Consider the following 19,307-nt stretch of genomic DNA (forward strand, 5'->3'; position numbering starts at 1 on the left):
TCTTATCTCTCCTGGCAGAGACGTGGCTCTCTCGAAAGCTGTTTCTGCTCAGACAGATGTCTTAATTCGCTCACACAGGAGCTCGCCGGGACTTGATGTTGAACAAATGGTCAGAAGTGACAGCCACTCGGCCTGGTGCTGGTGAACCATAGTGGACGCTGACCACGGAGCTTGTGGTCCAGTGAGGGAGTGAATAGGGTTCTCCATAAAGATGAGTCCCCCCTACTAACCCCTGGGACCTGGGAAAGGGACCTGATTGGAGGAAAGGGGTTTTGCAGATGTAGTTAACTTAATGATGTCAGTCCCCCTGGATTTAGAGTGGCCCTAAATCCAACAGGCCTTTGAGTCTGAAACAAAAAGGGAGATTTGAAACTCGGACACAGAGCAAGAAGGCCATGCCAGCAGACAGAGCCTGGAGGGATGTGGCCCCAAGCTAAGGAAGCCAGGACCACCAGGGGCTGGAAGAGACAGGAAGGGTCCTGCCCGAGAACCTCCATAAGGATCATGGCACTGACAACACCTTGAGTTCAGACCTCTGCCCCCAAACTGAGCAAGAACACATTTCCATTGGTTTCTGCTGCTGCTGCTGCTGCTAAGTCACTTCAGTCGTGTCCGACTCTGTGTGACCCCATAGACGGAAGCCCACCAGGCTCCCCCGTCCCTGGGATTCTCCAGGCAAGAACACTGGAGTGGGTTGCCATTTCCTTCTCCAATGTGTGAAAGTGAAAAGTGAAAGTGAAGTCGCTCAGTCGTGTCCGACCCTTAGCGACCCCACGGACTGCAGCCTACCAGGCTCCTCCATCCATGGGATCTTCTAGGCAAGAGTACTGGAGTGGCTTGCCATTGCCTTCTCCGATTGGTTTCTGAGTGTGTCTTAATTGTCATGGTGGCCACAGGAAGTTCACACCCAGTCCTGGACCAGATCACAAATCGCCCTGGGAGTGAGGGCCAAGAAGGAGGGAGTGAGGCTGGGGAACAGGAGTCAAGGTATAGGGAGTTAACCACAGAGAAAGGCCCCGAAGTCAAGGGACCAGACGGGTGGGAGCGGCCCTTCCTGAACCCAGGAGGGAGGCTCTGTGGGCCGGGTGATGCCCAGTCCTGTCCTGTGTCACCGGGTTTTACCAAGCAGCGTTGTGATCTGACCCAGATTTGGGTGGGCCACACTGACTGCTTGGGAAATCGAGGAAGAACAGGGTAGGGGGACTCCAGAGAGACCCAGGTGACCTTGCCAGCCATGCCACCCAAGGGGACAGAAGATGAGGGCCTTCGTAGGGCCGCCGCCCCCACATCCAACACTGGGTGGTCGCGTGCGTCCCTGTGAGCTAAGAGTTTGTCCTGCAAGAGATGGTCAGGTGACAAAACACAGATCAGTTCACTTCAGTTCAGTCGCTCAGTCATGTCTGACTCTTTGTGACCCCATGCACTGCAGCACGCCAGGCTTCCTTGTCCATCACCAACTCCTGGAGTTCACTCAAACTCATGTCCACCAAGTCGGTGATGCCATCCAACCATCTCATCCTCTGTCATCCCCTTCTCCTCCCACCTTCAATCTTTCCCAGCATCAGGGTCTTTTCAAATGAATCAGTTCTTCGTATCAGCTGGCCAAAATATTGGAGTTTCAGCCTCAGCATCAGTCCTTCCAATGAATATTCAGGACTGATTTCCTTTAGAATGGACTGGTTGGATGTCCTTGCAGTCCAAGGGACTCTCAAGAGTCTTCTCAAACACCACTGCTCAAAAACATCAATTCTTCAGCAGTCAGCTTTCCTTATAGTCCAACTCTCACATCCATACATGACCACTGGAAAAACCATAGCCTTGACTAGACAGACCTTTGTTGGCAAAGTAATGTCTCTGCTTTTTAATACGCTGTCTAGGTTGGTCATAACTTTCCTTCCAAGGAGCATTTTTTAATTTCATGGCTGCAGTCACCATCTGCAGTGATTTTGGAGCCCAAAAAATTAGTCTGTCACTGTTTCCCCATCTATTTGCCATGAAGTGGACCAGATGCCATGATCTTAGCCAGACGTACCCTAAAGCTGGTTCAAGTCCAAGGAGCCTTTGGTTTGATCTGGGGATGCAGGGTGGCCAGGGCATCTGGCGGAGCTGACCTCAGAAGCCCGGCTGCCAGGCACCCAGGAGCCTCTCTGATCCTGTCTCTCTCCTTCACCCACCAAGTCTGTGTCTCTCAGTGTCACCGGCTAACAAAGCAACAGCCTCGAGCCACAGCCAGCTGATGTCACCGCGTGTCATGGCACGTGGGCTCCATGGACAGGCGTGTGACTGGCACAGCGGGAGCAGCATGTCTCTGCTTCACGACTGCAGCCTTGCCTGGGGGACCCCGAGGCTGTGGTGGGGTCGTCTGCAGGGACAGTGCTCACAGGCTGGCGCTGGCTGCTGGCTATCCCGTCTCTTGGCTGCAAGGCCGCCTCTCTGTCTGTGGTTAACTTACCTTCCCTGCCTCCCACGGAAGCCCCCTGCTCCCTGGCTCCACTCCATTCTTCTCAGCCCTCACTCTTGGGGATTAGTGATGCTGGGTGTGAGCTTCGTGTGGCCACCATGACAATTCCTACACACTGGGAAACCAGAGGAAACGTGTTCTTGCTCAGTTTGGGGTCAGAGGTCTGAACTCAAGGTGCCATCAGGGCCGTGATCCCAGTGGAGGCTCCCGGGCAGGGCCCTTCCTGTCTCTTCAGCTGCTGGTGGTCCCAGCTCCCTTGGCTTGTGGCCCCACCCCTCCCAGCTCTGTCCGCTTGCACGGCCTTCTCGCTCTATGTCTGAGTTTCAAATCTGGGGCTGCAGTGGGAACACCCACACTGTGGGCTCCTCACAGCGTGGTGACTGGATTCCAGCGGGAGGTCCGGGGATGGGGAGGACAAAGAAGAGCAGACGGGGGGAGAGAGGGAGAGAGTTCAGGGGGACGCCTGTCTTACGACCCCTCGGAAGCTATAAGCATCACTCCTGTCACATTCTGTTGGTCCAAGAAGTGACCGATGTCCACCCGAGGTCAGGGGGCCAGCACGGACCCCACCCGTCTCTCTGTGCAGGAACGTCAGTGCCGCTCCCAGAGAAGAGACGCGAGAGGGGATCTACTTCGCTGCAGCTGTTTGGGCTCATACGGCCTCGCCGTCTCTGCCTCTCACTGTTCCCCTGACCCTTGGTGTCCCTCTCTCTGTCTCTCCAGCACCCTCCCTGCCTCTCTGCCGGCTAGTGCAGGGCACACGCCCACCCCCTTTCTGCAGACGGGCTTCCTCGGGCTGGCCGTCTCTCGGCTTCTGCCCCGGCAGCCCTCAGTCTCACTGTGTGAGAAACTCCAGCCTGACCCTATGTGACTATCAGTACAGGCGTCCACCTCTCCTGTGTGTGGAAGTTCTGGGGACAGTGCCCTGGCCAGCCAGTTGGCCACGGTCAGCTTCCTGTGGCCAAGGAACCACTGCTTCAAGCCTGGACTCCAAAGCCTGTGCTGCCCGGCAGAGTCTGGCCACCTGAATAATTAAAAGCCCTTGGCATGGTCTATCGGTGAGGGTGAGGTCGTCCCTCATTCACACAGGGAGTGGTACCTGTGTCAGAAGAGGCTCTGCTCAGACCAGTGAAGGGCAATAGACTCTGTTGGCCAGCTGTAGCCCACGGGCTCTGGAATGTCTGCAGGGGGAGAGACAGGAGGGCCTGGGAGTGGCAGCCCTTACTTAAGTCAGGGCAAACTGATTGTAGCTCACACCTCAGAGGCCCCAGGGTCCAACTGAAATCAGAATCCACCATCTCCACCCTCAATCACATTCACACAATCCTTGCCTTGGGGTCTGTCCTGGGGACAAGGAGTTGGCTGGCAAGTCTGAAATCTGGCTGGCAGGTAGAAACTCAGACAAGAGATAGTGTTGAGTCCAAAGTCTGTAGGGCAAATTGTTGCTGTTGTTCAGTTCAGTTCAGTTCAGTCGCTCAGTCGTGTCTGACTCTTTGCCACCCCATGAATCGCAGCACGCCAGGCCTCCTTGTCTATCACCAACTCCCGGAGTTCACTCAAGCTCATGTCCATTGAGTCGGTGATGCCATCCAGCCATCTCATTCTCTCTCATCCCCTTCTTCTGCCCCCAATCCCTCCCAGCATCAGAGTCTTTTCCAGTGAGTCAGCTCTTCACATGAGGTGGCCAAAGTACTAGAGTTTCAGCCTCAGCATGAGTCCCTCCAATGAACACCCAGGACTGATTTCCTTTAGGATGGACTGGTTGGATCTCCTTGCAGTCCAAGGGACTCTCAAGAGTCTTCTCCAGCACCACAGTTCAAAAGCATCAATTCTTCGGCACTCAGCTTTCTTCACAGTCCATCTCTCACATCCATACATGACCACGGGAAAAACCATAGCCTTGACTAGACGGACCTTTGTTGGCAAAGTAATGTCTCTGCTTTTTAATACGCTGTCTAGGTTGGTCATAACTTTCCTTCCAAGGAGTAAGCGTCTTTTAATTTCCTGGCTGCAATCACCATCTTCAGTGATTTTGGAGCCCCCCCCAAAATAAAGTCTGACACTGTTTCCAGTGTTTCCCCATCTATTTCCCATGAAGTGATGGGACCAGATGCCATGATCTTTGTTTTCTGAATGTTGAGCTTCAAGCCAACTTTTTCACTCTCCTCTTTCACTTTCATCAAGAGGCCTTTGAGTTCCTCTTCACTTTCTGCCATAAGGGTGGTGTCATCTGCATATCTGAGGTTATTGATATTTCTCCCAGCAATCTTGATTCCAGCTTGTGCTTCTTCCAGCCCAGCGTTCCTCATGATGTACTCTGCATAGAAGTTAAATAAACAGGGTGACAATATGCCGCCTTGACACACTCCTTTTCCTATTTGGAACCAGTCTGTTGTTCCATGTACAGTTCTGACTGTTGCTTCCTGACCTGCATACAGGTTTCTCAAGAGGCAGGTCAGGTGGTCTGGTATTCCCATCTCTTTCAGAATTTTCCACAGTTTATTGTGATCCACACAGTCAAAGGCTTTGGCATAGTCAATGAAGCAGAAATAGATGTTTTTCTGGAACTCTCTTGCTTTCTCCATGATCCAGCAGATGTTGGCAATTCGATCTGTGGTTCCTCTGCCTTTTCTAAAACCTGCTTGAATATCTGGGAGTTCATGGTTCACATATTGCTGAAGCCTGGCTTGGAGAATTTTGAGCATGACTTTACTAGCGTGTGAGATGAGTGCAATTGTGTGGTAGTTTGAGCATTCTTTGGCATTGCCCTTCTTTGCGATTGGAATGAAGACTGACCTTCTCCCGTCCTGTGGGCACCGCTGGGTTTCCCACGTTTGCTGGCACACTGAGTGCAGCACGTTCCCAGCATCGTCCTTCAGGATGTGAAACAGCTCAGCTGGGATTCCATCCCCCCCTGCTGCTGCTCATTCAGTCACTAAGACACATCTGACTCCTTAGCAGGTGAGCAAGCCGGGCATCAAACAGGGTGTCTATGCCCCAGTCTTGGGCAGGATTCCTTTTCCTCAGGGAAACCTGTTTTTGCTCTTAAGGCCTTTGACTGATTGTCTAAGACCCACCCAGATTATTCAGGTGAGCTCCTTAATTTAAAGTCAAAGGGGACTTCCCCGGCCAGTCCAGTGGTTGGGACTGCGTGCTTACAATACAGAGGGCGTGGATTTGATCCCTAGTTGGGGAGCTAAGATCCCACATGTCCATGGCACAGACAAAAGGTTTAAATAAATAAAACAGCCAGTGGATTGTAGATGCTGATTCCATTCATAGTGTACCTTCATAGAAACCCCCAGGCGGGTGTTTGACCAAATACCTGGCATCGTGACCTAGCCGAGATGACACAGCACTGAATCATCACAGCCACAAAGGTATCAGTAGAATGGGAAGCTGGGGACGGGACGGTCTTCAGGCGCAGCTGGATGCAGGAGCTCGGGGTCTGGCAGCAGGTCTCATCCTTCCCCAGACTTGCTTTCCTCCACGTTTGACTGTGTCACATCCCCACAGGCCTTCAGGCTCCTCAGCCAGTAACTGCAGGAGAAGCCTCTCGGCCCGCACCATTCATCCGTCCCGGAGAACACTCTGACTGGCCTCCTGGGCCACATGCCCACCATGAGGACTGGTGCACACCCCTGGCTGGGTCCTCCAGCAGGGCACCGGGATGAAGGAAGAATTCCCCAGCAAACTGGAAAAAGGAGACAACACAGGGACTTCTCTGGTGGCCCAGTGGTTGGGAACCTGCCTGTCATTGCAGGACAAACAGGTTTGATCCCCACAGGCCACGAAGCAACTGGGCCCCAGAGCCACAACTACTTAAGCCTAGAGCCTGTGCTCTGCAGCCGGAGCAGCCGACGAAATGAGAAGCCTGCACACGGCAAACAGAGAATACCCCCGCTGGCCTCAAACAGAGAAAGCACTCACAGAGCAAGGGAAACCCCCGCACAGACAAAAATAAATAAATGAAACATTGTTTTAAAAAGGAGGCAATACATCAGGTAGCTCCCCTAAGCCATGTAGCTCAAGGCTCATGACTCCGGTCACTTTCTCCTTCCGAATTTATGATGTTTGAAGATAAGATGAATGTATTTTATTTTCTCAAAGGTGGCAAGTCAGAAAACACAGGCCATTCAACCATCCGTGGACCCTGAAACGGTCACCTTCGTCCAAGTGACACCGCGCGGGCTGCTCTGCTTTTCCCAGCAGCGGTCGGTCACACCGGGGTCAGGACCAAAGGCACGTGCCCTGCACCAGGGTCCCAATGAAAAGCTGCTTCTGAATCCACAAAGGAACAGAAGAATGCCCTGGGTTACAGTTGAGAAAGGTCATTGTTCCTAGACGTGAACAAAGCCGGCCTTCATTTCTTTACTTGGGGGCCCATTTGGTGAAGCACTTAAGACGTGCCCAGGCCAAGATACACATATAATGGTTTTAATTACATCCTGTGAATTTATTTTTCCAGAGAGAAATATTTCTCGGGGAAATGTCCATAAAAGCAACGTCCGCAGCAGTGTGATTGTGTGTGTTTCCTAGAGGACGTCTGTTTAGTTTAAGTCCCACTTTGAGCACAACTTTTTGCAAAGACGGGGGTCCTGAGAAGGCCGCCAGCAGCCCCAGAGATGGCAGCGTCGTGGGCAGGGATGTGGGGTACGCTGGGCAAGCGGTCCTACCCCCACAGAAAGGAGGCAAAGGGACAGAGGGCAGCGTGCTTCCCACTGACTCGTCAAGCTTTAGTGAGATGGCAGGGCTATTTCTACCCAGTGCTACCTGCTGCATCGTGGGTTCCTTAAAGGAAATTTTGAAGGACCAGTTTTAAAAAAGGACACTTACAGAAAGAAGGAGATGGTTCCAGATGGAAGGTCTAAGATGCAAGAAGAAATGATGAGCAGATATTGGTAACTTTGTGAATGAATGTTGACAAACCTTGGCTGCCTAAACAACAACAAAATCCTTAATTTGTAAAATTACAACGAGGTGCCACCTCACACTCGTCAGAATGGCCATCATCAAAAGTCTATAAATAAATGCTGGAGAGAGTGTGGAGAGAAGAGAATCCTCTTACTCTATTGGTCGGAATGTAAATTGGTGCAGCCAGGATGGAAAACAGTATGGGAGGTTCCTTAAGAAAGCGAAAATAGAGCTACCACGTGACCCTGCAATCTCTCTCCTGGGCATACATCCAGAGAGAAATGCCGTCTGAAAGAATCCATGCACCCTGATGTTCATTGCAGCGCTGTTTACAATAGTGAGGCCATGGAGGCAACCTGAAGGTCCATCAGCAGAATAACGGACAAAGACGCGATACATCTGCATCGCAATGTTGTTCAGCCACAGAAAGGATGGAATTGCCACTTGCCCCAGAGATGGACCTAGAGATCATCATGCTAAGTGGACTAAGTCAGACAGAAAAATATAAGATATCACATGCGTGGGATCTGGAAAGTGATACAAATGACCTGATTTACAAAATAGAAACAGGCTCACAGACTTCAAAAACAAACGTAAGGTTAACAAAGGGGATAGGGAACGGGAGGAATAAATTAGGAGTCTGAGGTTAACATACACACAATACCCTGTGTAAAGTAGATAGTCAACAATGACTTCCTGTATAGCACAGGGAACTCTAGCCAGTATTCCACAATAACCTATAAAGGAAAAGAATCTGAAAAAGAATGGACATATGTATACATAACTGAATCACTTCGCTGTCCACCTGAAACAAATACAACATTGTAAATCAACTTTAGTATAAAAAAACAAATTCAAAAAAGGAAATCGATAAAATTTTAAAAATCAAAATTAAAAAACTTTAAAAACAATTTGTGAGCAAAAAAACAACAGGATAAAGCTAAAAATCAGATGACACAGTATTTAAGTTGAAGTTGTCCTTGTATTACTGGAAGAAAGTAAAGACATTGATCAAACTGAGTGGGATTAAAGTAGATTAGATATCAAATGAACAACCATACAGTGCATAACTGCCAAATTAGAGAGCTCTAGGAAAACTGAATATGAAAAAGGGCCTAAAAACTTTCCCGTTTCCAAAACAAGACCAGAAAAACAAAAACCAAAAGAGTAGGAAAAGTGAAGTATTCTTAATAAGACAGAATAATAAATCCAAGTAGAGTAAATTATCCAGGTAAAAACAAAGGCTACGCAGCTTAAGTGTTTACAAGAGACACAGTTAAAATGTAAGAATTCAGAAAGATTTAAAAGCAAAGGATGAAAAAATATATCAAGGAGAAATCAATCATCATAGTTCAGTTCAGTTCAGTTCAGTTGCTCAGTCGTGTCCGACTCTGCGACCCCATGAATCACAGCATGCCAGGCCTCCCCGTCCTTCACCAGCTCCCGGAGTTCACGCAAACTCATGTCCATCGAGTCAGTGATGCCATCCAGCCATCTCATTCTCTGTGAGTTGTTGTTTAGTCACTAAGTCGTGTCCAGCTTTTTGTGACCCCATGGTTTATAGTCCGCCAGGCTCCTCTGTCCATGGGATTCCCCAGCTCACTGGAGTGAGCGGTCATTTCCTTCTCCAGGGGATCTTCCTGACCCAGGGACTGCAGGCAGACTCTCTACCACTGAGCCAGCAGGGAGCCCCACAAATCGTACAATGCTTTTTATAAATTCCGTGTAGGCCGACGGTCGAGGTGCTACCCTTTGTTGCTTCTCATTGAAGCGGCTTCTCTTGTCAGGGAGCACAGGCTCCAGACACACGGGCTTTACTATTTGCCGTGTGTGGGCTTACTTGCCCCACAGCACATGGGAATGGGATCTTCCTGGACCAAGGATCGAACCTGTGTCCCCTGCATTGGCAGGCAGGTTCTTTACCACTGAGCCACCAGGGAAGTCCCTGAACAAGTAGTAACTAAGCGGAAAGCCAGAACAATGAAGGCCGTTAAGACAAAGTAGAGCAATGTGTGAGCAGAGCCCAGGGAACCCCCAGTGCCACCCTCTGGTCCCGGGACCAGCCACTCAAGCAGGGTCAGCGGAAGGGCACTGGGTGGTCAGAGACCTGCGCCTCCACCCTCTGCCTTTCCATGTGCAGGATGCCACTGGCGGGACCCTGGGTGGGGGCAGCCTTGACCCACCCCTGGAGTCCATGAGGCCAGATCCGCTCTGTCTGCAGTGCCCCTACCCCACCCCGCCCCCAAGTCCTCTGGCTCTTCTGTGATCCTAGAGACCCAGCTGACCTCAGGGAGGACCTCATTACCCCTGAGCCCACCAAATCCAGGGGCAGGGGCCCACACCCAAAGCCCCTGAGTGTGTCTGTTTGAGAAAGCAGAGCCTGGAGGAGCTGTAAGCGCAAAGGCTGTTTTGTCGGGAAGCAGGACAGGTGTGGTCACTTAGAAAGCAATCGGCAGGCCTCGCCTGCATCCCCTGCAGCTCCAGTGGACAGGCCCTTTACAAGGACCTGGGGACCCAGCAGAAATGCATCCTGAAGACCCTGCTGGGGAAGGTCAGGTCTGGGAGGGAGGCCAGACACCCCCACCCCCATCACTGCTCCTGAGAAAGGTTTGCAGACCTGCCTGAGGCTGGGAGCCTCTGACCTTTCCTGGAGCTCAGATCCCCTGCCTCCCACAGGGATGAGGCCCAGAGCTTTGAGGAGGCACAGGCAGAACCAGAGACCATACGGAAGACCTCTCCTCCCCGAGGGAGGGGAGTGACAAATCGCATCAGTGAGACCATAGGTAACAATATATTCTCCAAACGGTAGTGGCACGAATACGTGTAGCACATAATTTACAAAGAAGAAAATACACAGTGTTGTTTAGTCACTAAGTTATGTCTGACTCTTTCGTGGTGCCATGGGCTGTAGCCCACCAGGCTTCTCAGTCCACAGGATTTTCCAGGCAAGAATACTGGAGTGGGATGCCGTTTCCTTCTCCAGGGGATCTTCCGAACCCAGGTCTCCTGCACAGGCAGGTGGGTTCTTTGCCACTAAGCCACCTGGGAAGCCCTATAAAATACACACTTCACTTCAGTTCAGTCGCTCAGTCGTGTCCAACTCTTTGCGACCCCATGAATCACAGCACACCATTCCAATATAAATGCCATATAGGTCGATAATCAAGTCTCATAGAATGCTTTTGTGGATTTTTGCTGAACTCTTGTGTTCACAGTCAACCTATGGTTGCAATTGCCAAATGTAGCTCTGGCCTGAATGTGGGTTAACAGTTCTACTTGTTTTCACGAGTTAAGAGGAAAGATATTCAACCAATTTCTGCAGAGGAACCTGGCTTGTTTGGCAATGATGTGAAGATTACTCTGCTGAACTGAATGATCATATTTGAACACTAGAATGAACTGCCTCGATTTCTTGTGTGCTATTCCGCATGGAATGGCTGCAGATACACACACTTTATTATCACTCTCACTTGGTCAGATTTTCCAGTTTCCCTGATGTAAATACGCCAGCCTTAGCCCAAAGTGACAACTGACTTTGGATCAGGCAAAGTACAGACAGGCTATACTCACCTGACAGGTGGCCCCAAAGGTGCAGACGAGACCAGAAAGTGATCAAATAATTAAGCTAAGCGGCGATGAGTTTTCAGCATCCACTTCCTTCGTTTTTAACACAACACATCACGGGGTTCCGAAAGGTTTAGCAATCGCTTGTGTGAGCAGCTCCAGCCCACCCTGCACGCCTGACCTGTGCTCGGACACTCGCAATGCCAACGTCTGCAGCGGGGGTCTTTGGAGGTCCAAAGGAGTCTCTCAGGCAGGGCCCTGCCAGGCTCCTCCTGGAGGGACAGTGAGGGGAACGCTCACCCCGGAGACCATTCTGCTCTTTATAAACTGCGACCCTTTCCGTCTGTCGCTGAGGAGTCTAAGAATCTCACTTTAAAACCACAAGCAGTGTTTTGGCAGGTGTCATGGTAGGGGAACCCTGAGAGGGGCGTGCAGTTTTACTGGCGGTAGGGGAGAGTCTCGTGGGGGCTGGAGGCTGGTCCACAAGCCCCATCTGGGGGGCACGCTGGCAGAGGGACACAGAAGCCACCGCTAAGGGGACAGGCACCTTCCCCGGTACCGAGGGCTGAAGGACCACGTTCTCGCGGGGAGGTATGACTTTGCCCCCAGCTGAACGCCTTAATGCTGCCTGAAAGCCGTGGTTTCAGGGTTTCTATTTGCAAGTTCTATTTTTAAGTGCATCCTGCTGTTTGTGTTGAAACTGCCCCAAAGACGCTTTCCTTCAGAGCCCTAATCCCTGGAAATGGGAAACCCACCGGAAGGGGCTCCACTCTGCTCCGGGGCACATCCGGGCGTTGTGGGGGTGAGGTCCCCTCCGCGGTGGGTCCAGCCACACGGGGCCGGGACGGCGTGAGTCCCAGCGGCCGGGTGGGCTCACACTGCACGAGGGCCCACAGCAGCTGAGTCTCTGGGGGCCCTTCTTCCACCAAAAATTATTAAAATTTCTATTTTACAACCACATTGCTATAAGGGCAGATGTATAACCCTTACACACTTAAACATTTACTCCGACCTGAAAGTTAGTTTTTTACTATAAAAAAGCACTTCCCTGGACTGCTAGAAGTGCCATGAGCCCTGGCACTGTGCCTGATGGGTCGGTGGGTCCAGCCACAAGCCCAGTGCCTGTGGCCCCCAGGCAGATGGGCCAAGTTCTAGGTCTGGGCTCAAGTGTCCGGTTTGAGGCCGGAGAGGGGGTGACCCATGACCGCTGCGGTTGGTCAGTGTACCCTCACCGTGTACACACCGGCCGGGGCTGCCCTTGCCGTGGCACCAGCCAGAACACCCAGGGGTTTGTAGAAATCACCCACTCACCCTTTCTTAGCTGTATGCTCACCCAGACGACAGAACAAGCAAGAGGAGCCCACCCTGGGGGTCCGCAGGCCATGTGTCCTCAGCCCAAAGGCCAGCGGTACCCTCCGAGCTGCCTGCCCCCCTGGGATCCAGAGCCAGCCTCATGCTCTGACACTCAGCCCAGGCCTGCTTCCCCCAGAGGCCACCGGACAACATGCCGGGGACTTAGACCTGGCCACGGCTGGTGCTCTCACGGCCTCGGTGTTCTCATCTGGAGAATGGGTAGCTGAGGCCTGACTCCCAGCCCCGGAGAGGCTCACAGGATAAAGTGTGTTAGTTGGTTGTGTCCGACTGCAGGATGCCAGGCCTCCCTGTCCATCACCAACATTACATGAATACTAGTCAGTGCTTAGAGAGCTACTACAAGCCAATTATTGATCTTTGTACTTTATAACCAGTCACACATTTATCCTCTGACCACATCCTATGAAGCAGTAACCATGTGGATGAACCCAACCAAACACAGGGGAAAGTGAGGCAAAAATGTAGGCTGTCTGCCCAAAGTCACCAGCTAACAAATGAGCCCTCCCCAGGCTGAGGGCTGGACACCCTGACCTGCCGGGGTCCCAACTCCGGTCACTCTCTCCAGCCTGGATTCCCAAACTCTCTACCCTGTTATTCCTGGAGAATAAGGCCAAGTGTTGGTTTCCGGATTCTTCCACGAATTGACTGCTTATTTATATCTTCTTTCCGTCATTCAACTGGGCTACAAGTATTTTTATTATTAAAGAATATTATGGATATTAACTCTTTGTTAGAGATATTGCAAATATTTCTCCCAGTGAGCCACTTTTCACTTTTGCTTGGTTACATAGAAGTTTTTATTTCTTACAGAGCCAAGTATCAGTATAATTTTTTTCATTTACGGCTTCTGAAAAAGGAAGTTCTTTTTCACCCTAAAATATGTTTAGTACCTTGTACGCGTTCACCTTTTTTAAACGTCTGTATTTATCTGTTTGGCTGTGCCGGCTCTTGCCTGTGCAGCAGGCAGACTCATCGCTGGGGCCTGTGGGATCTAGTTCCCTGACCAGGGATCCAACCGGCGCCCCTCACACTGAGACTGTGGAGTCTAAGCCACTGGACCGCCAGCGGAGTCCCTGTGCTCTCCTCCAGTGCTTTGTTCCCGTGTATCACACTGCCTCTCACAAAACAGAATTATCACAAATAAACTTATAGTGTAATGCATATATCAATACATTATATAAACAGTTTTACACATGCTATACGTATTCTCCGATTATTTTCTTCTAGTACTCTCATATTTTTGGAACTCTTTTTTTGGAATTTATTTTTGTATGTAATATTCTTTGCCATATGGAGAACCATATGTTCCAACGCCATTAATTTGGACAACGATCTGAATTATTTCTGCTTTGAAGTACCACATTTATCAGAAATTTAAATTCCTAGAATTTATGTACCTGGCTGGGGGTTCATTAATTTATATTTTCCCATTCCGGATCCATTCTGCTTAATTACTACAGTGTTACAGTGTGTTACCAGCTTACGCTTCTTCAGTAACGTCACGGGGATTTTGTTTTTATTCTCCAGTTTACAGACTGGGGAGAAAGGTCGACGTGTGTCCCCAAGGGCTGCACCCGCCATGGGCTCTGCACCCGCCTGAGGGCTCTGCACCCGCCGTGGGCTCTGCACCCGCCGAGCATGTGGACTCACCTCCTCTCGGGCCCCGCCCTGTGGTGCGCCCTGGGCCACCGCCACGGCCCCCCCTCCACCTCCCGGGCAGAGGTACCCAAGGGCCCCCGCGGCAGAGCTGGCCCAGTCCCGCGTTGGGGAGTCCTTCACTCGCTCAGCCTCCTGTTCTCTGGCACCCTTCCTTGTCTGGTCCTGTCCCCCGCACTCCCTGTGGCTAGGACCAGGAGGACGGCTGGGCCCTGGGGAGACCCGTGCCTGCCCGGCCCTGTCCATCTGTCCAGCAGGCAGGGTGGTCAGCGTCTGCTCAGGGTGTTGGCTGCTCACTGCCCAGGCCAGAGGGCTTGATGCACTGTACAGAGAACCCTCAGCCCCAAAGGGCCCCACACTCGGCTTTGGGACCACCTCCCTCCTCGGCACCGCAGCTAGGAGGACTGAATCCCCCGCAGTGACCACAGGCCGAGGCAAAGACGTGTCTATGGCATCCAGCCCTGTGTGTCCTCGGGCGGAGGCCTGGACAGGACTTGCCTCGGCGCTCACCACGGCTCTGGTCTCCAACAGGAAAACGTTTGCAGCCGACACTCCACAGATGGGAGAGGGAGCAGTCCCGGGCTTAATGTGCGTCGGGGGCACGTGCGCTCCACGGGGCAGGAAGGAGACGCGGGGCCCCCTGCCAAGCTGAGGACGGGGATCAGCTGCCCTGCAGGATGGAGGGGTGGGCAGGAGACCCGTGTGAGCCAGAACTCTCAAGAAGCCCTTGATGCTGAGGGGCTGGTGACCCTGTCCCTGCATCTGAGCTCAGGGTGGGGTGGGAGACATCCAGGCCACACAGACCCAGAGTCCCGAGCTCTCTCCAGACCCCGGCCTCCTTCCCACCAAGTTTCCTGCTTTTGCCTGTGGGGCTCAGGGGAAAGAAGCGCCTGAGCAGAGAAGACCACTGTGACAAGGGCAGAATTCACTCAGAGAGGCGGGGTCCGGCCGGAGCGAGACCTGCACTCCCCCGCATGGCGTACTTCAGTCCTTCTCTGCCGGTCAGCGGGCTGGGGAAAGGTCCAAGAGCCATAGGCGGGGCACATTCCGACCATAAGCCCGGCGGCCAGTGAGATGCACCCCATGGCCGGTAGGCCACCCCGAGCTTCAACGACTGGCCCATCTGCACTTTGGTGTCCGTGATGAGCCCCGTCTGGGCTTCGAGACACTGCGGTGCGACCCACGGACACGACAGAGGCCAGTGATGGGAGCAAGTCAGTGTCCAGGCCCAACCTTCGATCTTAGGGTCTGTTGGGGGCCTTTCCGTCTACAGTTCACAGCAAGACCCAGGAACCAGCCCCACCCACGTTCAGGCCAGGGCCCAGCAGGGAAGGCCTACAGTTGCTGGCTGTTATCCAGGAATAGGACTGGCCTTGATGAGGGCTGTAAGTGGCAGAGATGTGTCTTTTTGGTTACTTCACGGTGACAATGCTGAAAGCTTTTTCTGAGCGTCGGATGGGGAATCCGAGAGTGCTCTAAGGAACAAGGCCAATGCTCTAAGTTAACCGACAACCTGTGGCTGAGGACCAGTGCTGCGGAGTCCTCCGAGTGGCCCTGCCCCGCTGGCAGCGGTGGTCGCCGGGAGCGCGGGACAGGGCGGCCGTGGAACCTCGCCTGAGGGGTACACACTGGTTTACAAAGCCGACTCCTCCTCGCTGGCCGGCACGGCCTCCTGTGATTACAGCCTTAACTTTCTTCTGCACCCCATTTGCTCTCTTTATCTGCCAGCTTGTGGGATCTTGGGTTTCTCGACCCCGGACTGAACCTGGGCCCCTGGCAGTGAAACCATGGAGTCCTAACCACTGGACTGCCAGGCAAGTCCCTGAACCCCATTTTCTTACCAGAAAGACCAACTTGCTCGGTTTAAGAAGCTGATAATCAATCTGGAACTCACCTCTAAATATGGACTTAAACACTAGTTTTTATAGCTTCAAAAGCCATTTACATGTCATTTCTCTTGATGAATTTTAAAAAAAAGTCCTCTTCAACTTCCCTCCATGGAAACACACATAACCAGAAGGAGGTTCTTCCAGGAGCCTCCTTCCGCCCACCGTAAAGCCTGTGTTAAACTGTGCTTGCCAAAACACTTTTTAGAAAAACACGCCAACTTTTTATTAATAGAGCATCACGGGACAGAGGTGAGCCCGCTCAGGGAGCGGACGGGCTGGGGGCCTCCTCCTGCCTCAGCAGCCCTGGCACTCACACACCTGCTTTTCTGGCCGGTGGGCTCCTGGCGGGGCGGGGGGCACCATGAGGAATGAGGTGACCTGCCAGTGGGTGGAAGACCCCGGAGCTGGGAGGGGAGTCCAGTCTGTGCGCAAACCCTTCAGGGTGGGCCGCCTGAGCACAGGGTCCTACGGGCAATGTCATTCTTTTTTGAGGAAAAAGGAGAAACCAAATAACCTTTATTCCTTTTCTGACTGTTTTGACAAACTTTTCAGGGAAGCTACATCCAGAGGCATTCTCATTCTGAACCCAGTTTTCATGGGAGTTCAAGCTGGTCAGTCACCCTAAGCCTGTGACTGGGGACACCACGCTGTTTATTTAGAAGCCGGGAGAGGTCTGGCCACCTCTCCTCTCACGCAAGTCCCCCCCACGCGGCGCACATCAGCGGAAGACACATCCCGGTCAGGTCAGGGCGGCTTGGAGAAGTCCAGGAATACTTTAGGGGCACCTGCTGACAGGCTGAGGACACCAGGCCTCCCGAGCCCCCAACTCCACTTACACCATCACTGACCACCACCACTCTCTGCCTAGATTCCAGTTCCTAGTTTCCAAGTTGCTTACTGAGACAAAAAATAAGTAGGAGTATCAAAGCGGAAGCTTGAAGTTTAGTCTCCAAGTTACTTTTTTGAAGGTTGATGTATTTCCTTTAAATATAAATGTGTCAGTTCAATCAGCTCAATTGTTTTTAATTAAAATGCCTAAAAAAATAAATAAATAAAATGTCTAAAGTATGACTCCAGTACTTCCTGAAAACTTACACGCCAAAGCAGAAGAAAACATTTAATAATCCTATTTGCGTATTTTATCAAAATCATAAATAACAGGATTTATTCATCCATGTTGAATACAGTCCTAACCACATGCAGCGACTTCTGAGGACTTCATGAATGATCATAAAATTCCTGAAAAGTGTGTACCTGCCTTATATAAGACTCCAATTTATACAGAAAAGGGCTGTCATGAGTGAAAATATAAATTTCCCTCAACTGTCTTCACAGACAAATAAACTGCACAGATGCTGAAGTTTTAAAAATCCATATACTTTTTTCCAGGTGTGACTGAACTGCACAACCCCATACACTGATAGAAAAAAACAGGTGATTATTTTTAATGATTTATGTATAAAAGAAAAATAAATTTTATGATACAATTTGAGAGACTATTCCATACAAAATTTGACTCATATACAATGTATGCGATTTTTTTGTAACACAAAAACTCTAGTCTTACATACAAATTCATAAAAGGCAGACTTCTTAACCTGACGCATAACAGGGTCCCTTTGGGGTGGTGGCTGTCACTTGAGTCAGTGGAAAAGAGACTGTGGACATAGGGAGGCCTGGGTAACTGGTACACCTCCCCTCCTCCAATGACGTGGTAATATCTAGTGTCATTTCAGCAAATAGAATTTTATGGTTAACTACAGAAAGAAGAAAAAGACCAATGTTTCACAATGGCACATCTTAATAATCCAATCTTGAACTTCGCTTCAAAAATCATAGAATGACCTTTGTAACAGACTTATTTTGGAAATTACACTAAGGAAAAACTTAACTGTGCCATCTGTGCTAATCTTTTAAAGAAACAAAACTGTCTCAGGAAATTCTAACATTTAAAATGACACTGCTTGGGTTACATCATAAATAACAGTGTCTTGAATACAAGTGTCAGGACCCAGACTTTAAGACCCGAAAGTGTGTCTCCAAACAGTGAGATCCTTTATACACAAATGTAAGACTTTAGTATTGACAACATTATATGTAGTGAAAAACTAAATATAAATCATGTTTAAAAAACAAAAAAAACTTTCATTTTAAAAAATATTTTCTAAAAAATGGTAACATCAAAAACTTTAGCAAATCTGTGCATCCTTTTAAGTCTTTCTTCTGCAGGTTTTTCCTAGGCCACCTGTCCCTGAGGTGCCCAGGTGCTTATACCTGGGCAAAGGAACAGGCCTGGGCCGCCGGCTTGAAGAGCAAGCTTCGCTTCTGGAGAGGATGAGGGACCCCGCGGCTGCACTCATGTGCGCACGCAGAAGCCCAGGGGCTCAATGTTGAAGAAAGTGAGGATGCGGCCTATGACACTCTCAGGTCAGACGATGCCCGCGAAGGCCACAGTCAAATCTCCTTTTTAAATATATGAACTTTTAAGGGCTGGAAAAATAAGCAAAACATAATAGGGAGCAATAAGAAAATTGCGTTAAGGTACACGCAATGACAGAGAGGTTAAAAACTAGAGTTCGTGGGTACCTTATAAAGACATGGGCTGAAATGAACCCTTTGCAAGTGGAAATGAGCTAAAAACATAAGTCTCTGCTTTTTGGGCCTTGTTGTATTTATAAGGCTCCTGTCAAAATGTGCAACCAGCCTCACCCGGGGTTCGAGCAGTCCTGTCAGCAGGCTCGGAGTCTGCCATCTCGGACTCCCATGTTTCGGGCGGTCCCGGCACCACTCGCCTGCTGGACGGACCGGCCCAGAACCCAACAGCCGACGGCAGAGACCAGGCTTGCAGAGAAACGTCTCACACCGGTGGCGTCCGCAAGAGCTGTTTATAACTAGCGAGTGTTCCAGCAGAGGAAGGCAGGGAAATGCGGTCTCTCCTAGACCGAATGTGCCTAAGGTGGTAAAGCTCTGAAAACCAGGAGGATGACGTTGTGAGCTGCTCACCGCCGCCTTCAGACTTAAACCTCACACGGGGAGCGAAGTGCCAGCCTCCTCCTTACGCGCAGGCTGAGGGACCCCCTGGAGTCTCTGCAGCTTTGAGCTCTCACCTCCTGGAACTCAGATTGATGCTGTACACCATCTTCTGGATCTTCTCCTCATTCTTCAGGATGTTGGCCTTCACGGCACAGATCTTGTCCTGCTGGTCCCTGACCAGCTGCTCCAGCTCAGCCAGCTCCGCCTTCAGGGGCTCCACGGCACTGTCCGTGATGCTGCCGGGACACAAGCCGGGGCTCGTGAGAACCTCTCTCCTTTCCCATCTGATGCTTTTCTTTTTGGCCGCGTCATCGTGTGGCATATGGGGATCTTAGTTCCCCGACCCGGGACTGAACCCAGGGCCCCTGTGTTGGGAGTGTGGTGTCTTAACCACTGGACCACCAGGGAAGTCCCTG

General features: G+C 51.1%; 1 protein-coding gene across 11 annotated transcripts in view; it reads right to left on the reverse strand.

Annotated features, from left to right (window-relative positions):
• Positions 1 to 17,281: 17,281 nt before the first annotated feature.
• IFT54 (intraflagellar transport 54) overlaps positions 17,282 to 19,307 on the reverse strand; it is a 63,212-nt gene continuing 61,186 nt past the window's right edge. For 7 of the 11 annotated variants that reach the window (XM_055401798.2, XM_055401797.2, XM_055401794.2 and 4 more), the window contains 2 exons: positions 18,966 to 19,127; positions 17,282 to 18,348 (listed from right to left, as the gene is read on the reverse strand). In XM_055401798.2, the coding sequence (XP_055257773.2) occupies positions 18,342 to 18,348; positions 18,966 to 19,127 (169 nt within the window). In that variant the 3' untranslated portion in view covers positions 17,282 to 18,341. Of the gene's footprint in view, positions 19,128 to 19,307 lie in introns of all 11 variants that reach the window. The other 4 variants (XM_088835063.1, XM_055401795.2, XM_055401806.2 and 1 more) reach the window with 2 other exon arrangements.

This window comes from Moschus berezovskii, chromosome 4 (assembly GCF_049115385.1).
Source record: "Moschus berezovskii isolate FMDL1 chromosome 4, NW_MosBer_1.0, whole genome shotgun sequence".
Taxonomy (NCBI): Eukaryota; Metazoa; Chordata; class Mammalia; order Artiodactyla; family Moschidae; genus Moschus; species Moschus berezovskii.